This window comes from Trypanosoma brucei, chromosome 9, assembly GCF_000210295.1.
Source record: "Trypanosoma brucei gambiense DAL972 chromosome 9, complete sequence".
Classification (NCBI taxonomy): Eukaryota; Euglenozoa; class Kinetoplastea; order Trypanosomatida; family Trypanosomatidae; genus Trypanosoma; species Trypanosoma brucei.
The window spans coordinates 87752-106937 of NC_026742.1; the positions used below are offsets into that span (position 1 = coordinate 87752).

At 50.8% G+C, this 19186-nt stretch overlaps 2 protein-coding genes across 2 annotated transcripts in view; both read right to left on the reverse strand.

Moving 5' to 3' along the window:
- Window positions 1-8037, reverse strand: part of TbgDal_IX450 (hypothetical protein, conserved) — a gene marked incomplete at both ends in the record, with an annotated part of 12936 nt that extends 4899 nt beyond the window's left edge. Inside the window, one exon of the mRNA XM_011777944.1 lies at window positions 2-8037. Within this exon, the coding sequence (XP_011776246.1) occupies window positions 2-8037 (8036 nt within the window). The remainder of the gene's footprint in view (window position 1) is intronic.
- A 1183-nt stretch (window positions 8038-9220) lies between these two features.
- Window positions 9221-18154, reverse strand: TbgDal_IX460 (hypothetical protein, conserved; the record flags this gene model as incomplete). Its single annotated transcript, XM_011777945.1, has 1 exon — window positions 9221-18154. One exon carries the CDS (start codon window positions 18152-18154, stop codon window positions 9221-9223), a length of 8934 nt encoding a protein of 2977 aa, XP_011776247.1.
- Window positions 18155-19186: the final 1032 nt, after the last annotated feature.

The window sequence follows — 19186 nt, forward strand, 5'->3', positions numbered from 1 at the left end:
CCTCCAGGTTATCTGGGCCCAATCTTCACCGAGTTTCTCCACAGTTGCAGACATACCAGGCATTGTAACGCATGTTTTTGGAGCACACCAAAGCCCCCAAGCTTCCTCAGCACCCCACTCACGCACTTCAAACGTGTACTTTGTGTCCACCTGCAGCTTGTCAACACGGAAGACACAGCACGAGCGCATGGTGCGGTACTCCTCGCAGATCTTCCCCTCATCATCTTCATTCTCACTCTCCCATGTAATACGCAGTTGACAAACACATCCTTCATGAGAAGACGCATCACTTCTCAGTGTGTTAGCTTCATCTATAGGTGGCAGACGCTTATTTGGAGCTCGGTGCCACTCGATGTCCACAAAGGTTTCAGATATGCACGTGATGGACAACTGGATGAGGCTCTGCGTCATGAACTTCAACGGCGGCGTCCATGGACCCCAACCTACACCGTAATCGCAACACAGAAGTGCCGTGTACATAGTATTCCATACCAGTTGCTTCACCGTGAAGGCACAGATGATGGGTTCGTTAGTATCTCCGTTACTTTTGCCTTGAATGTAATGATCTTCAAAGGTGCCATTCTGATGAATGATACGCAACTGATAACCCCTAATCGGTGTGTGCTCGTGCACAACTACTTCACCACGACCGCTAGCAAGCCAGTTCCTCTTCGCCTTGACTCTTTCCTTAAGGTCACGAAAGGTGGCAATCCTAGTGTATAGTTCTTGCTGCTCTTCACTCGAAAGCTCCTGTTCCTTTGCCTTAATGTCCTTGGGGCACATACTAGAAAACTCCTTGTTAAGCTCGAACAACTGCCTCTCGTCTGCTTCAATTTTCGCCGACACAGCTGGTGGTAAGCGATGCCAATAAAGACTGATAAAATGCTCACCAAACCGTTCATGCAGAAGTTCGATTGGCCTCAACGTTACGAACCGGTTGCGCTCACTCCATGGGCACCAGTCCCCCACGGCGTTCCGCGTCCGCACCTCCATCTCGAAAGGTGAATCGGGCGTGAGACCCTTCACAGTAATGGAGAGCACTTCGGGGCGTAACTGCACGTCAAAGAGGACAGAGTCTTCCCTTGGTAGACCCAAATCCATGTTTGCAACTGCTGGAGTTGACGGCTCCCCACCGTCCGAGGACGTCGCCAACTGGGCGCCACCAGGAGCCGACATGTCCACATGGGCGCACTCCATATGGCATGCACTGGTAGCTCCTGACATCAGCTTGCGTTGCTGCCGCTTCATTTTGGTCAATAATCTCATAGATTCCGCTCGGCGCTTTCGCCCAACCATCTTTTGAGAGGGAGAATGAAGTAATAAATGATGAACTCCCTGAATGGTTGGCATAACTCCTTCACCATAAAATCGCAGGTGGTATCCTGTTACCTCTGGGTCGCCCAAAACAATGTTTTCAACACGGAGGTGATGTATTGCGTCATTGCGGACCGCTGCGTTGTGCTCGTGCCGTAACTCAAGGTGGTCTTTCAAATTATTCCGCTCCTCTGACTCCTCCAGTTCCTGTAACCGTCGTTTCATGTCGAAAAGTTCGTGTCGCTCACGCTCATCACAGCGTCGCTCCTCTGCGGTACGGCGCTCTTCAAGGAATGCTTCGTATTTTCTGACATCCTGCGGTATCCGGAACCAGCGGATAATCGCCATCGTCTCGGTGTGGTGCGATACTTCGGTAACCATGGAGGTGAGAGTTAGCACAGATTCACGGTGAGAAAGCATCGACCAGTGTCTCTTTTCACTCAATGAACGCACGCACACAGAATAAATCTGGTCGGGTTGGAGACCGGTGATACGAACAGACATTTGGTACTTGGATAACGTAAGGCACTGTTGCACATCGCACGTAATGCCCTCAAGATAAAGCTCGTAACGCTCGATGGAGTAGTCCCCAATTTGCACTGCGTCCCAATCGTTGCCGTCATCCTCACCGTCCTCGACCTGTAATTTGCCTTCCACTCCATTGTCACTGGGAAGCACGGACGCCGGCTCAGGCTCGGCGTCGGACCCCGCATCCAGACCACTGAGGATATCAGTTTCTGTAAACATGCCGCAAAGCTGGGGCAAGTCCCCCAAGTCATCAGGTTTGTTGAGACCAGGCCGAGCACAAGCCCAATCGGGTAGCGGTCGACTCCAACTCACCAGAATAACATCTTCATACACGGAGTGTACCTTCACCTTCAGTCGACCCTGCGACACAAACTTCGTTACCTCGCTCCACGGACCCCAGTACCCCTCTGCCTTGGCACGCATGCTCACCGCGTATATGGTGTTACTCACAAGGTTTCCTAAATGATACGAGGTTGCAGTGGGCTCAAGAGAGAGAACAGTATCCAGCGAAAGGGGGCCCTCGTACTTCTTTTTTGCCTTAGCATCCAACCGAGTGGCACGAAGCTCATACGCAGTCACTTTCACCACACCACGAATAATACCCGTTTCTGGGGTTGTGTCAAGCTTCCGGGGAACGCGTCGCCACCCCACCAAGCAGTAGTCCTCACCAATTTCGATTGGTACAACACCCATCGGATGAACCATTTCCACGACAGCCGTTTGGGAAAAAGTTCCCCATGAATCGGGCACGAACTTCCCTCTGAAATCAATCCGTTGCTCGCATACAACAACACGGTAATGCGCACCTGGGGTTAAATTACAGAGTCGCAGTGATCGCTGGGAGGTTTCGTATAGTCGGGCACCGTTTACAAGAGGTTCATCACGCTCATCGAACGGCTCTTCCGCTGCCAGAGGTTCGATGTGCACCTGGTAATTGTGGATGTCCGCTTCCTCGGGGTAGCAACAGAAGCAGTGGCTCACTGCTCTTGTCATGGGTGGACGAGTCCATGAAACGTTTATGAAAGTTTCGGTTATGCTGTCAGTACTTAACTTTAGGAGCGGACACGTTACCAATATCCGTGGCTTGCTCCAGTGACCCCATGTGTTGTTTTTATCCTGCGCCCGTACGGTAAGGGTGTACTCGGCATCCGCCTGAAGATTTGTAACTAGTCGACCCATTTCGGCCGCCGGAGCATAAAACTCTACAATATCATCTGCACCAGGTAGGCCACCGGAGAGGCGACGGCACTCCATCTGGACATGCCACTGCAGGATATCAGGGCATCCACGCATCACCGTCTCATCAAAAATGTAATCATCGTCCCCGTCACCACCTTCACCACTCGCTAACTCAGAGGATACAGTGCAACCATAAACATGTCGGGCACCACGACTAATAATCGAAACACAGCTGCTAGCCCTCCGCTTTATTTGTTCAACATCAGACCCGCCCACATCTCCTTCTGCCGCCAACGCAGCTTCAGACGCGGCGCTATAGCTTCCGGTGTCACTGCTCCCCTCACCGTCTGTGAAGCCGGAAGTGCGCCGTCCGCTGCGTCGGTCCACAAGGTCGCTGCGCCGCTCTGCCAGATCGCTGCGGCGGCCCCATTCCAACTGACAAAATGTTTCACCGACAAGCAGCACGTTTGCTTCAACTGATTCGAGAGTCACGAAGCGCCTAGAATCACTCCACAAACCCAGTTCATCATATGTATCTTTTGCTGACACTTCGACCGAGTATATCGTTGAAAGTTTCAGCGACGACAGCGTACATGTTGTTTGCCTAAAATTGACATACTGTGACACCACTTCATTACCTTCCTTGTCCAGTACATGTACCTTGTACCCGCTCACGGCCCTATCCACTGCATTCGTCTCACCTTCATTTTCCCAATTCCTATCACCTGCCCAATTTGGTCGAAACCAAGACACTGTGACGTAATCTTCACCGATGGCCGTAATGTCCAACTGCAATTTCGGTAGCGTGCGTACGCGGGCCTCCTCGTTCCAAAATCCCCATATACCCTCGTAGCCCTTCGCACACAGCCAGACACAATACTCCGCAGATGGCTGCAGATCTTTGAGCCGGAAACTGCTGACGTACGGGCTGAGATCGTAGACGTAATGAACCGGATCACCGACTCTCTCCACCCTCAGTCTGAATTGCTGCACAACATCCTCAGACTCAAACACCGCTTCGGTGCCACAGCGGTCAAGGCACGTGGGCAGATGGCGACGCCATTCAACAATGGCAAAATGTTCGCCAACGTTCCCGAATGTCACACGGAGCCTCGGTTTGGTGTGAAACGACCGGGTCGCCCAAATTCCCCAATCCTGCTTATCTGAGCCACGTGACCGCACACCGAATTTATACACCGTATCTGGAAGAAGACCACGAAAAAACAGCTTGTTGTCTTGCACCTCCTTCGTGAATTTGAAATATCCGTCGCCAGCGATGCATACCTCGTAACCTTTCGCAGTGGCATCGGTGTTGAGAGCAGTGTCAAAACTAACCAAATTGGAGGTGTCAGACATTCGCGACCACGAAACCCACACGGCATCTTCGGACACGTGGTGGATGGAGATATCCATTCCAGGAATAGTGCGCACCTTTGCTTCTGTGCTCCACACGCCCCACACTGAATTTTCTCCACAAGTTTGCACCACGATACCGTATGTGGTCGAGGGTTGCAGTTCATTGATGTGCAGCGCAGTGAGAGAATTGCTTACTTCAATCAACTTCTGAAAACTTCCATCAATTTCACGGATTTTTACTCGAGAGGCTACAATAGTTCCCTGTTCAAGTTTCACCTCTGACGATCCACTAACGTGTGGCGGGATGTTGTGCTTGTTGCGTTTCCATCCTACACTGACAAAATCTTCTCCAATATCAGTGAACTCTACCTCTGTGGGTGGCACCGTGGCAAAGAAAAGCGGGGGCTGCGACCACATACCCCATTCACCGTTCGTCAATTTTGACCGGACAGAAACACAGTACACGGTGTTGGCACGAAGACTGGGGATGGTATGTTCTGTGTCTTCCGTTGTGCTACAAAATTCAGTTTGGTATATCAAACGGTGGTCGGCTGCGTTTACTGGCAAAGACGAATTATGCACACGCGGCTTAAGTTGTCCTGTGGAACTATGAGGCAACAAGTTCTCTACGGGGGATGTTACGCACAACATAAGGCAAGGACGGCACTGGCCAAATACTACTACTCTATCGTCGCTGCTTCTGTTTCCATCGTCCTCAGGAAGCCGCTTCTGTTGGTGGGGCCGGTGTACATTGATTTCACAGAACTCCTCGGATATAACTCTCGTCTGGATTTCCAAGCTCTTCATCGTAAGGCACCACAGTGGCGAGCTCCATGAGCCCCACTCCTCGTCGTTGTAATTTGCCTTTATTTCCACGCAGTAGTATGTATCCGGCTTCAGGTTGGAGATACGGTACGGTGAGTCTCCATCGCCAAGAAAAACTTCGAACACAACACCCCCAACGTTGAACACCCGCAAATGATACGATGTTACGACACCCCTCCCGGTTGCGTAATTTTTCTGGTTCGGCGGACGACGCCGCTCCCAAGCAATTATGGCATAATCATCTGCTACTTCTACAGCCCGAGTAAGGATGGTATCACGGGTGAGTATTTGCACGGGCGGGGTCCAAAGCCCCCAATCCCCACTTGGTCCAGCGGCTCGTATTTGAATGTTGTATGCCGTGGCGTGGTGAAGTCCGTAAATCTTAAGCTCCCGCATGTCCGCTGGTAGTGAATGGTCCTTGGAGTAGGACTGGTCAATACTCTGTATGCGCAGTTCCTGCTTTGTGACGGTCAAGTCTCCAGTGTGGACATCCTTGTTTTTCAGCGAATTGGCATCTCGACTCCACACAATGCTTACATAATTCTCTCCGATGATGAGGTTGTTCACCGGAATTCGAAACTGTGCGTTTGAACGGAAGCGCAACGGCTGACTCCACAAGCCCCACATCCGCGTGGACGTGCACGCACGCACGACAGCCATATATTCTCGATCAGGAAGCAGGTCTTCCACACGTAACGACGTGTGCTCACTGGACACAACCTTGTACCGGGCAACTTCAGAGTTCCCACCCATATGATAGCCACTCAGCGAGCTCGCCGACGACCCAGAGAGCTCCCGGCTGAAAACAAACACAGCATAGCTCGATACGAACATATCAGCAGCTGCCACGGCCACCGTATTGTCCCTGTCATCACCTTTTGTATTAATGCCGTCTCCACCCACCAGAACATCGTCAACTAGCTGCCGCTCCCACATGAGCCGCACAAAGTCCTCTCCGATTTCGTCAACATGCATCATCATGGGAGCCAGTGTACGCAGCTTCACGCGACTCCAAGCACCCCACTGCTCCACCTCGTTGCATGCACGGACTGAGACGATGTAAGTTGTTGCAGGCTGTAGGTTGCTGATCTTGAAACTCGTTCCCAACATTTCCTCCCTCAGGATTTCGGTTTCCCCAGAATCAACGCAGTCGACGCAAAGCTCATACTTGAGATCGGCCCATAACTCAGAGATCCCCATATCAGAAGATCCCATAGGTAGGGGTACGTCAGAGAGTCCACGACGCCACACAACCTGGGCGAAGTCTTCACCAATATCCCATAGTCTCACACCAAGTGGTTGCAGCGTTTGTGTGTGTTTGGGGTCAGTGAACTCACCCCATCCCTCATAACCAGTTAGACGATTAAATTGGTATGACCTGCATTTTAAAATATACATGGTGTTGGGCCTCAGCTTCTCTACAGTAAACATACATGTATCTCCATCTGACACGATTTCCTCATCTTTCACAACATTCAACTCGTCATGGCTCTCAACCTGCATAATAACGATGTTGAATCGAGATGCAAAGCGGCCGTTGCACTCTCCCTCGAGTTTCATAGTTATGAAGTCCTCACCGCGCTCCAAAAAAGTTAAGGAAGCCCTTGCCTCCGTGCGAAATTTCTTGGGTTCTGTCCACATACCCCACTCATTGTTCAAGAACGTCCGTATTGATACATTATACTCCGTCCCGGATGTGAGACCCTCAATGTGTATGACTTTATCATCTGCCAACGGTCCAACATCAAGCCTTTCCTCCTGCTTGTACACAGAGTTAAGACTACTGAGACGGTACTCTACCTGAGTCTCCGTCTCTGCGTCGATCATTCTGGCCCAGGTAAAAGAAAGGAATGACTCCCCTGAGGCAACTACAGATAGCTCCGGACGACTAGCAGTTCGCACGCAGAGCGGTTCAGAGCACCTCCCCCAATAGCCCTGCACGCTCAGGCTACGGACAGTGAAAATATAAGAACCCCCTGGTGTTAACTTATCTAGGCGGTACGTCCGCTCTTGTTGAGGGAACTCAACAGAGCGAAAAGTCTGACAATCCGATTGAACCAGGACCTCATAGCGGTGCACGTCGTTATCTGGCACAACGTAACCGATGGTATCGTCTGAAGTACTGGCTAGAGCCCAACTGACGGTAACAACATCCTCACCGCAGCTCAGGAGTGACATGACATTCGTCTGCCTAGTGAGGAAGCGACCAACCTCCACCCATTTCTTCATGGTGTTGATGAGCGTCTTGTACCGAATCATAACAATATAAGCCGTACCTGGCCGCAGACCTCGAACTATGTGTGTTCGCACACCTGTTTCGAAGCGGTCACAAAATTCCTGCCTCATATCAGATTCCCTGAGTACCCGTAACTCAAAGTCGTCAATATCGGCAATGGAACGGGTGGCATCAGCATCGATTTCCGCAGCGATGCCCGTTGGGGCCCTTGCAGGTCTGTCCCACAGCACACGCACGTAGTCCTCACCAACATCATTGATTTGGCCCGTAACCGCCGCCAAAGTGGCCGTCCGTGTCACCTCCGACCAAACGCTCCACGACATCGTTTTCTCCGAATACACACGAACACGGGCCCTATAAAAACTTGAAGCCCGAAGCTTCACCACTTTGTGACGCTGTTTGATAGGCAAGACTATATCGTAGAGAGTTTCAACAGTGTCTTCCCCTGCTGTTTCCTCATCCACCTGAAGCTGCCACTTCGTCACCTCGGTAACGTCATTCCGGCTATGCTTAGAATCAAACTGGAACCCAAACTCCCCAAACATCTCACCCATACGGTTCACAACGGCATTGCACAGAATATCTGTATTAGCTTCCATCTTACTTTTGTAATATACCAACCTGATCTTCCCTCACCTTCCCCCTTTCCTCTTCCTTATTTACAAATAGTGATCCGTACTGTTTCCCTTCCTCTCTCCCTGATTAGTCACTATTCCTCCTCCTCAACTCCTTCCGTTCTTGAGCGGATGTCCCTTTTTCTCTAGATGAATGTGCCGGAACAAACTTTTTGCCGGGCAGTCTCTTGTCGTGTTGCGTGCCCCCTTTCAGTTACCATGCAACGCAAGACAACAGTAGCAGGTGGGAAGTACAAATGGACAACAGAAACGAGACGGGACAACAACGAATATCCCCTCTCTACGACTCCGTCGTACACTCCGTCTTCCTTTTTTGGTTTGTTTCTCACCCTGCTGCAATAACGGAAGTAGCCACCAAAAAAAAAAATCGGAGCCCAAGAAATTAAAGAAAGGCAAAGATGCAAATGTGACGAAAGCGGTAGGAAATCGAAACAGCAACTTGGGTTAGGATGAACAGAGCGAAAAGGAAAGGTGGCACATAGGTATTCACAGCCGTGGGCCTCAATTTATGAGAAGGAGGTGAAAGAACATGTTAAACAGAAAAAAGTGTAAGCACTTCAGCACGAAAAAGTGGAAACCTAAGGTGTGGTAGACAACAAAAAAACGCTAAAACAAAAAAGAATTAGGTCCACGCACACTTGCGTTTGTGTCCCAAACAGTCTCTGAGATAACAACTCCTAAAAAGGAGCAAAAGAACGGGACATGGAAAACAAAAAAACAAGTGAAAACGGTCCTCAGTATACGTAACGGTGAGGAAGGACGTGATGTACCCGCTCCGACGGCCACGCATCCCGCACTGACAGGAGAGAGGTGGGAGTGGGGAAGAGTGCGAATCAATCGTGACACACATCACGGAAGGGGCACCACGTATGCCACAGCAACAGAAAACATATTTTGCGCCCTGAGAGACACATATCGCCTTGCGGTGAGCCCCCAGGCACCCTCAGGTGTAGACACACACGACGGAGTTTGTGAGTTTACTATAAACAAAGAAAATAAAAAAGAGAATCGGCAACCAACATTTCGCTTCCTTCCTCCGATCTAGGGTCCCCGTCAAAACCTCTAGTGGGAAAAGAAAAGCGAGGCAACGATCACGACAATGCTACAGAAGAAAGACATAAAATGGAAATGAGGCGGCGTCCCAGTCCTAAACGAACCCAAACTCATACATATGGTGGAGTGACACCTCCAACTTCTCCCGCATAGTGGCCGCGGAACTGTATGGCTGCAACAGCAGCGAGATGGGTGAACACGTGTGGGCCGTTGGAACGGCAGCGGGGTCATCCCCACACGATACCTGCACTTTTTCAGGCAATGGAACACGGCGCTGCCCACTGCAGAACAGCAAAAACATTGCACGCTGCCTGTTGCTCATGCCACGCACCACTTCAACGAGCATATCACAAACCGCTTTAGTTAACAAAGAAACATCTAGCGACGACATCACATCCTCGGCTGTTGCGCATGGTGAACCACAGACCCGCTGCTGCAGGTCGTCCCAGCGAATTAGTTGGAGAGAGTGAGAAGGAACAACAGAGGTAACACCCAGTCGCATGGCAGATAACAACTCGTCGTACTGGTGGACCAACGCTCGCCCTACCTCCGTGCGGCGCCTTTCAACTTCGATGCTCTTGCACAAACCCTGCGAAGTAACAACGGCACCTTCCGAGAAACACCCTTTCGGGAATGCAGGTGCTAAAGATCGTTTGGAGCGCAGCGCCCCCACAGTATCAGAGGCAGCACAAACCAGCCCCCATTCAATCACAGGTATAGAATAATAAAACTCGTCATTGAGAAGAAAATCATCGTCTTCAAGAGCTCCGCGCACGCTGTCATCAATGTCGGCGTAGTAGTCTTTTACAGTAGCCTCGTCAAAGGTAAGGAACATCCACACGAGACGCGGCAGCGTTATTGAAAGCATCACGTAGCCACTCAATGTGATGTTTCCAATTAGCTTCCCAAACCATGTAAAAAATTGCAGGAACAGCTGTCGGTGGTTGGGATTACTCCTGTAGAAATCGATATTTGGCACCAGAGTCACCATAGTGCTGTGGCTTGATAGTTTGAAGAATGGAAGCAGTGGTTCCATACGACGCCCACCTTCGTCCTCACGGTACTGCAATTCATCGCACATCATCGAAACTACAGAACGCGTTACACCACCCGCATCGTCTGCCACCTCGCCAGAAAGGCGGGTGGTAAACATGACAGCGTCACGGTAAATATCGGCATCATGCGTCTGATGAAATAATTGGCCGGTGACGCTCTTATCGAACAGAGTAATGAAGTCAAGAGTCTCACCATGCTCTAACACGCCTTTAGCCTCCTTAAGATCAATCAAAACATGCCGATGCCGCTTGACGTTGTTGCGGAGCAACCGACGGTCGATCTGTCGCTCTACGATAGCCCACCGCGCAGCAAAAAATAGGAGGCGACGTACTTTTTCATAGTTTCTCATTAGAAACTGTGAGTTACGAAATATGTTGTGACTTTTCGCCACACTTACAGCTAGTGAGTTGATGGAACGTAGGTGTTGCAAGTAAGGCTTCAACTTGTACAGTGACCCGCCGCCAACTTCGGAAGACAAAAGAGGATAATTACGTAGCGCCTCACGCCCCCCCTCCATCCATGTGTCGGTCTCTGCCAAAGAATCCACCGTAAACCCACAGTTCACAACATCGTTCACCAAATCACAGAGCTGCACGTAAAAGTCAAAGCATTGAGGTTTTACGGAACTTTCTAGCCTTCCTCCCTCTTCGCCACATCCTGGGCTGAAGTCTTTGTAGCCTTCTGGCTTAAACTGCGTGTAGCTGAGTCGCACCAAAACACCGTGTGGATCCATGGCTGCACTGACATAGGGGTAAATGGCCTCTCCTTTCCCTTGAGTCGACACCGCGATCCATGTGAGTTCTTCCCCGTTGACACTCCAGCACATCATCATAGTATCAAGATCCAAAAGTGTACCAATAATATCACCGCCAACAATTGGTCGTGGTGTTACTAAAGCCTGTTCACCAGTCATTATGCGCAGCCGGTCTTGGCAATTAAACCCCCACGAATGGATGTCGCTTCCAACATGCTGTCCACTGCTGACCACTTCATGTTGTATTGTACCCCACCCCATAACGATTGTTTTGCCGCGCTCGTCAAAGTTTGGTGGTAGTACCACTTCATAATAGTAACGCCCACCCTTGTTACCAAGCACCCCCACACTTCCTCGTACTTGTCCTACTATTAGCTCGCCACCACTCCCCATCCTCGTGTCAGGAAGCTCCACAACGTACGGGAATGTGTCAGGTGACGGCTCATCGAATAGAGCAGGAAGACGTTGACTCCTTTCCATCCGCTCTCCGACCTCGATTAGCCAACTTGTAAGTGTTACATCTGCACTAATGGATGCGTTAACGCCTCGTAAGGAGGCGTGCACCATAAGCTGCCGTTGATTGGCAACCACAGGAACCATGGTGATTACCTCCCGCAGGCACTGCACATTAAGTTTCTGCCCAGATGCCTCCTCTAACAACAGGTTAAGGGCGGCGTAGCATACTTCACGGAACGTACGGTCACCACCCCCTCGAACGGCGTTGAGCGACAAGGCATACAACAGGTAGTGGCGTTGCTTCTGGAATGGTGTGTTGCAATTCATCAGCACGCGGGCTATGGAGGACAGCGACCACACCATCTGCTCACTCCTTTTGCCGGAAAGCAGAATTTGCAAACAGGAAGTAAATATACTTTGAGCGGCATCGGTGGTAACTTTTCTCAGCTGTGTAAGCCAGGTATCCTCAAGCACGCGGAGGCGGCACAGAACACTAAACTTCGCCAACCCCTTTGGTGCAAGATTCGGTCCCCAACTGCAGACGATACGACTGCAGAAGTAAATAATCGCGGGAATGACTGCACGATAACCCCGCCCATCTTGTTTTTGCTCTTGTATTGGGTTTACCTTCAACGACAGGCAACCGCTTTCAGCTTCGCCGTCGTCGTCAGAGGAGTGCATGAGGGGGGGGACGTAGCGGGTAAGATCACCGGCCTGCGGTGACACGGCCAACACAGCATCCAGCATCTTACGAAATGAGTACGCAGTGCTCTTCATGTCGGTGTACGACTGCTTTTCACATCCAAAAGAAACAAACCAGCTCATCCTATCTCCAGCGCCAACGAGTTTCGCCTCTGCCACACCAACATGCTTCTCCTCGGGTAACCACAAAGTCTCCTTCTGGCACTGTTCGCATAAGTACCGTGACTCAAACTGAATGAAAGAAATGTACTCACGCATTTTCCCGCACTGAGTGCAAAACGCTTGCTTGTTGTCGCCAACTGTTGATGCATCAGTAGAACCCAAACCCAGGCGCATGTTGCCACACGTCGTACAGACTTTGTTGTGATTTGAATTAAAGGCGTAGCTGCACAACATGCATGTCCACGTGGCCCCTGGGCGTGCCGTGGTGCACATTGCGCAGCGTGTAGAGTCTGAAAGGTTAATGAACGTGCACACTGCGCACGTCCACTCTTCCTCCGCCCTGTTAACATTGTTTGGTCTTTCCATACACTTGTACACGCAACGCCCACGCAAATGGTGACTTGAAACGTACTTCCCGCTAAAAGAAAAGGGCCCATGGGTATCAGCTCCTTCGCCTTCAACCTCATTTCCCGCGGTGACACGCAAAGTTACACAGACGCCCTCCTCAACCAGGAGCCACTCACAGGCGAAGCCAACAAAGGGAGAGGGAAGACCGAGTCGCTGCATTACATGGTGAAGGGTTACACAAAGACTGTACGGGGCGGCGTGGCCCTCGCCCGCACAGTGGCCCCATTCCTCATCACAGACCGGACAGCGGAGGTATACGATTTTTTCCGCCTCACCGGCATGCTCGTCTGCACGGGCATTGCCATCATCCGATCCACCCTCGCCACACTCGCTATATACATTATCATCAATATCTTTCTTGTTGGAAATAGTCATACAGAGCTTGTCGTTGTCCGGTAACAACATCAACTCGTTCCACGCCTCCAACAAAATCTGCGACCCGTTAGGATGAACAGTATCCGGCATGGCCAGTATGCGAATGAATTGGCTTAACAACAGCCGCTGCGTCTCTTTGTCCCACAGTGTAACCTCCCCCATGTCTAACTCTGACAGAAGTCGAAGTGCGCAAATAAACGTTTTCGTCGAGTGGATGTGAACGATCTCATTGTTGTGCTCATCTGTGGTAAAACTAATAGACCTTGATAAGACACCCATAATCTCATTCGCAAGTAACCCCAGGGGAAGATCACCACTTACCACCGATTCATAATTTGGTTCTATTGCTACAGCAGGAACCGTGATGCTTCCACTACCACCTTCTCCTAAAACAATTTCGGCAAGAGAGCCCTTCTGTCTCACCAAGCGGACATCGAACGACCCTTTAATCTCGCCACGCGGCGGTCCAGTATAGGTAAACGACATTTCATCCCCGTCAGCACCCAAAACTTGAAGAGCCACAATTTCGTCCTGTCTCAGCATTTGGGAAAGAAGCGGCACTAGAACAGAATCCCAGCAACTGAGCATCGCCCGCATAACAAGTCGGGCACGGATGCCCGTTTCACAGGGCATGTACATCCACGAAGAAGTGGCGTCTTTATTATACATCTCCACAAACGGAAAGACAACCTTCACAGCAGATGGAATGTTTGTATAGAGAGTTCCCAATGGTAACTCATTGCGCCCAAAAGATATGCACCGTGCCTTTGTGTCAACTGTAACGGTAATTATATCACCTGAGCCAAAGATAATGCCATCTTTCTTCAGCATCCAGTGCTTAGAGTGTCGAAATAATTCAACACGGGCAGATGGTGCCTCGATATCCGCAAAGTAATCCGTTATCGCGTAAACATGTTTCATGTCTTGCCGCGTTCCAGGATGTTGCTCAAGTTCTGTGCTTGTGGGGAGCGAATCATGGCAAGCAACGCCAACGTAGTAAAGGCGACCAAGAGAATCAAACTCAAAACCTCGTCTAACACGTACGGAAAACGACACAACATCGCCCAACGAACCGTCCAAAGGTATACCTTGTGATGCGAAGGAGGTGGTGTTCTGCACACCCCGGGAACTGCACTCCTCCGCTGTCAGTGATTTAACATGTCGACCGCCTGAAACAACGCGGAGGTCAGTTGCCGCGCTCGTTGTTGTGAAAAATGGTTTGTATACAGGGGCAGTAACCTGTCGAGAGAGTTGGCAGCAGCAATCCCACAAGGGTATTGGATTGTACGTGGTGATGTCGAAGTTGCGGCCCGGTTCCTGCAGCACGACGTGTATTGTTGTCAGTGCTGCACATCGTGCGCGCTCACCAGCCTCCTCACAGCAGACCACCTTTGTTAACGTAGTGAGTATGTCCGCTGGGTGGGAAGAACAGTAAATTGCGGTACGCATAATGGTGATGTAGTCCATGAGAAAGCGGTGGTACACAAAAGAGGCAGCGCTCCGTTTCACTCGTTCAGTAGCATCATTAACATCATCAAGGAGTGAGAGATGCTTGATAGAATCAATAAGGCTTTCCACATTTTGACGCAGCCTGCAACAGCAACCGTCAATGAACCCCCTCCATGCCTCCTCGGAGTGGATGTGCCTTCTGCCAGAAGCGGTCCGATTCTTCACTTGCAACGAAGAGGAGGTGGGAGGGCTACTAACTCCACTTACCGACCGGTGAGCCTGAGCAAATCGCCGAGTACAGAGAGAAATCAAATAGGCGAAAACGAGAGTCGCGAACATAGAAATAAAGTGGCGGGTGGGTAGGCAATCACTACAAATTGATGCATCCCCTTTTCCTACCAAGCTAGCTGCGACAGTGGCATCAATCGACCCAAGAACACTCAGCTCATCTGACCTAAACGAAATCCGAACGGCTTTCCCTTCCAAAGATAGTGAATCCGTAACGCCCACAAGAAGGTACAGCGCACGTGGGGGCGCTGGGAAAGAGGCAAAGCAGACGCCGTTCACAAGCAAACAAACCGCGCGCGTGGAAGTTTTGGGCGAAAAAGGGAAGCAAAACGTAACCCTGTCACCACGGGAAAGGGGCGGCAGAGAAAACACACGGTTTGCGTGACGAAGTTTTCCGCTGTGTGGTTCAAAATAAAACCCCAATGGATCGCCTTCAACAATGTTACTCGTCACACCTGGGTGCTGTCCTGATGCGAGGGCAACAATCAACTCCTTTGACGGCATCGCCGTCAGGTTAATATCTGCGGCGTAGAGCATTGAAGAGGCAGCATTTGACGACGAAACGAGCGGCGGCTGCCGTGGTGATGAAAGCACCGAGGAAGGAAGAGTAGACGATATTGAAACGGTAGTTGACGACAAGGAGGAAAGCTGAATGCTGGGAAAATACAACGGGGTGGAAGTGCTGCAAGCAGGTTCCCGGCCAGAAGGAACCCACACGGCCAAACCACGCTCGCTGGCGCCGACCATGGTGAGCCCAACGAAGGTACCACCGTCATTCCCACCGTCACATTGCACCCTATCCCCTGTTTGTCCGCCATGTCTATGGGCATCGCAATCCCCTATAAGGGCCCGCACGGACTCAATCACACTGTTCTCCTCCACTTCGTCCACCTTAAACGACGCAGTGCGCGCAAAATCGGTGAAACTGGGGAGGAGTCCCTCTACCTGACTAATAATTTTGTGCCAGATAAAGTCCAAATCCCTCTCATCCAACGGCGTTGCAAGTAGCGAAAGACTAATGAGCGCGAACGGACCAAATTTATCCGTATCCCACAGGAACCGATGGGGCCCAAGTCTTCGCTGTTCTCCCTCAGGCATTGACATTACGTGCTGAAGCGCGGCAAATACGGCAGTGAACAACCGGTGTACCAAAACACGAATCTGTTCAGTCAAAACCTCTCCACAACCACTGAACCGCATCAGGTAGTGGTCACTTTCGTACATCATGAGGTCGCGAAGGAGGCTCACTACGCGGAACATATCCTGCGGAACGAAGCTTTCCTCCGCGCGCAGCAAAAGCAGCAAGGCACGTATGCACGTTCTCGCTCGCTCAGATTGTGTTGACAGATAATCACGCAGCTGAGCAACAGTAGCGGTGGATGAAAGAAGAGCAACGGTTCCTTCCACAATCTGCGTTGTTGACAGCTTGCAGGATGATGCATGCTCGGAAGCAAACGCAGCCACGTCGGTGGCATCGGGATTCCCCCCAATCACACTGCTCGCAAGGCTAACGCGCTTCACAACATCCTGCCAAACCCATGACCCCCATGTTACTTGATCCGGCTCCCGCTCAGCAATGATGCTTCCAATCATACATAGCGCGGCACGAACGCCCCGCACATCACTCTGACGGCAAGAAACTCGCCTTCGCAGAGCGCCGTCATCCATTTTTGCTATTTCCTTCAGCAGCGGTGGCAATTCCCTTGTCTCCATCCGAGGTTGCAGACCATTTGAGAACAGCATGATCGATTCCTCCCTCAGGTTTGTTGCGACGGGTGGACACTTTATTTGCTGCAGGAGATGGGTGGCGATTTCTAACTGGGCAGAACTTAAGGCGGCTCGAAACTCCTCTGCCCACCGACCATTCACTTCCACACACATCTCCAGCCGCACCTCCGCCTCCAACATAGGAACTCGAGCGCCTTCGTAACCCCTGCGGTATCTCAAGACACAACTGCAACCACCAATAAGTTCATGGGTCGCCTCCTCAACCGGCTCAAACCAAACTACGTTGGTTGATCGACCCGTCTCACCGGCATCATCGCCGGTGCTCCCACCCCCAAGGGATGCATGCGGAATTAGTGCAATCTGCACATCATCACAATTTAACGCTTTCCGGACATGTACAGTGACCTTCCGCGCCAGGGGAGCCACCAGAAACACTTCCGTTGTCTTCGCTAGCTCACTAGCAGGTGGGTTAAGTTCTAACGATCCGGCTTGTACCTTCGGCAGTTCAGTTTCAGCTGCACTAGTCCTTATTGTCGAGGGCTCATCTAGTCCCACCGGTAAGCGTCCCTCACCCAGTTGTGTATTTGAGGGAGACACCGAAGTCGACTCGTTACGAGGTCCCACCTCAAGAGAGAGTACATACTTGGTCACGAAAGTCGCGGTTGACAACGAGCCGCGGTTGGAACCACAGGGACGGGGTGGTCCCCGAACTCTTTCCAATATATGCGCCACAGCCGCCGTGTCAGCCTCATCCAGCTTTGTGAAGCGCGTGATGTGAAGGATTGGCAGCACTACGTTGAAACCAAATATATCATTCTCCCCAGGAGTTTTGGATGACTCATTCCACCGGTCGAGCACCTCGCGTAGAATGCCAAGAAAAGCCACGGCGCTCCTTTTGTGGTGCAGCGCCTGCCCAGACAGGGATGCAGCTGTTGATACGAGCTGTTTTTGGCCATCGTTCTGCGGGGACGCCACCACATCAACCATCTCCCTAATCCTCCCCTGCAGCCAACGCTCGTCTTGTCTCCCCTTAAGGTATGGAACCACCCAACTTAACGGGGCAAATCCTCGTCTTTCAGGGCTTACCATGGCTTCGCCAAGAGGAACATCTTCACAGATAAAGGTCGATTCCGACAATCGACGTTGTGTCTTCTGGTTCATTGCTTCCCCACTGCCAGGCGCCCGACGCTCATTACATACGGACGAACTTTGCACCTCTAACTGACTGGATGGTAGCGTCGGATTTTCGAGGCATTGCTCTTGTGGAACCACGGCAGCTCTTTCACGTATAGATTGCAGCGCCTTTTGAAAGAGGGACGCACGCAACCAGTGACATGTCACCTGGTCCCAGCAAAACTCTGGGCGGACTGTTCTAACTATTTCAGCCACAGTATCATATATGACGCGGGCAAGCTGCATATCATCATTGTCGGACTGCGACACGCACGGCACCTTGAGCGGCCTAGCGCGCAAAGAGGCATCAAGGCCGAACTGAAGAAGCGGCCAAGCCAATTGGCAAAGGCGGTCAAGTGGAATGCTCATCATGTCCGCAATGGGGAAATCGATCACCTCCCCCGACGTAAGGCGGTGGCAAACGAAGCGACCCTGTGTCTGCTCTGGGAGTTCACCGGTTTGTTGCGCCGTAATCATTTCAGAAAGCAAACAATGCACTGAAGGAACAATAACCCCCCCCAAAAAAAAAAACAAGATGACGAATCAACAGGGTCGGCACGAAGCGAAATGAAATGTCGATCCCTAAGTAAAAAAAAAAACTTACTTCTACCAGTTTGTTTTCGTTGACGACCACCACTGCCCCCTTAGTTACACTACTAACCGATGCTGGTATACGTGTAATATATATATATATTTAGGGGCGTACACTTCCCCTTCCACCTACTCACTACCAGATACGACAACCTCCCGTAGTCTTGTCGAACACAAAATACAGGCAAACACTACTCACTCGCACCTTTAAAAAATGCACCGCGAATACCAGTGTGTTCAGCCCCTAGATCTTCGAAACGAATAACACAGAGCATAGTTAGAGAATAGCAATAATAAAAAAAGCGTGGCGAGCGGCAAAGCAATATAAGAAGGCAGTTGGTAACGACGAGGAGGCGGTTTCCCCCGCCACAACCACATATATATATATATATATTTATTTATTTATTTATATATTATACGTTCGTACCCTTCCCGCTTTGCAACATTGCGAAGGACCGGGTTGTCCCACCTTTTGAGGTAGTGAGACTGCCGCACTCGCTCCAAACAAGCTAAATTCGAGATTCTGTGTAGTGGTGTGGAAAAAAAAAAGGGTTCGGAATCATACAAATAAACACAATAATCACCTTATATCTCAAATGATGGGACAGATGAAGTGGAACCGGTGCGGTTTAGGTGAAGAGCCTGCACCACCGCTCCCTAACAAAATGCGTATACAACTCCTCTAACCAAACAAATAACTGTGGTGAGTCGAGAAACCATTACGCAACAAGCAAAAGTGTAAGCATACGTCCATGCTTACATTCATTCATTCAGTGGGATCCCGCGAATCCCTACGCTCATTTCGCACCCAACGGCAGTATTCACAAGGTCTCGAAAACCGGTTAGAGGTTCCAACAATATTCCGCGCACACCAAATACGCACTTAGATTGCCATGAGCAACCCCAACGAAATGATTT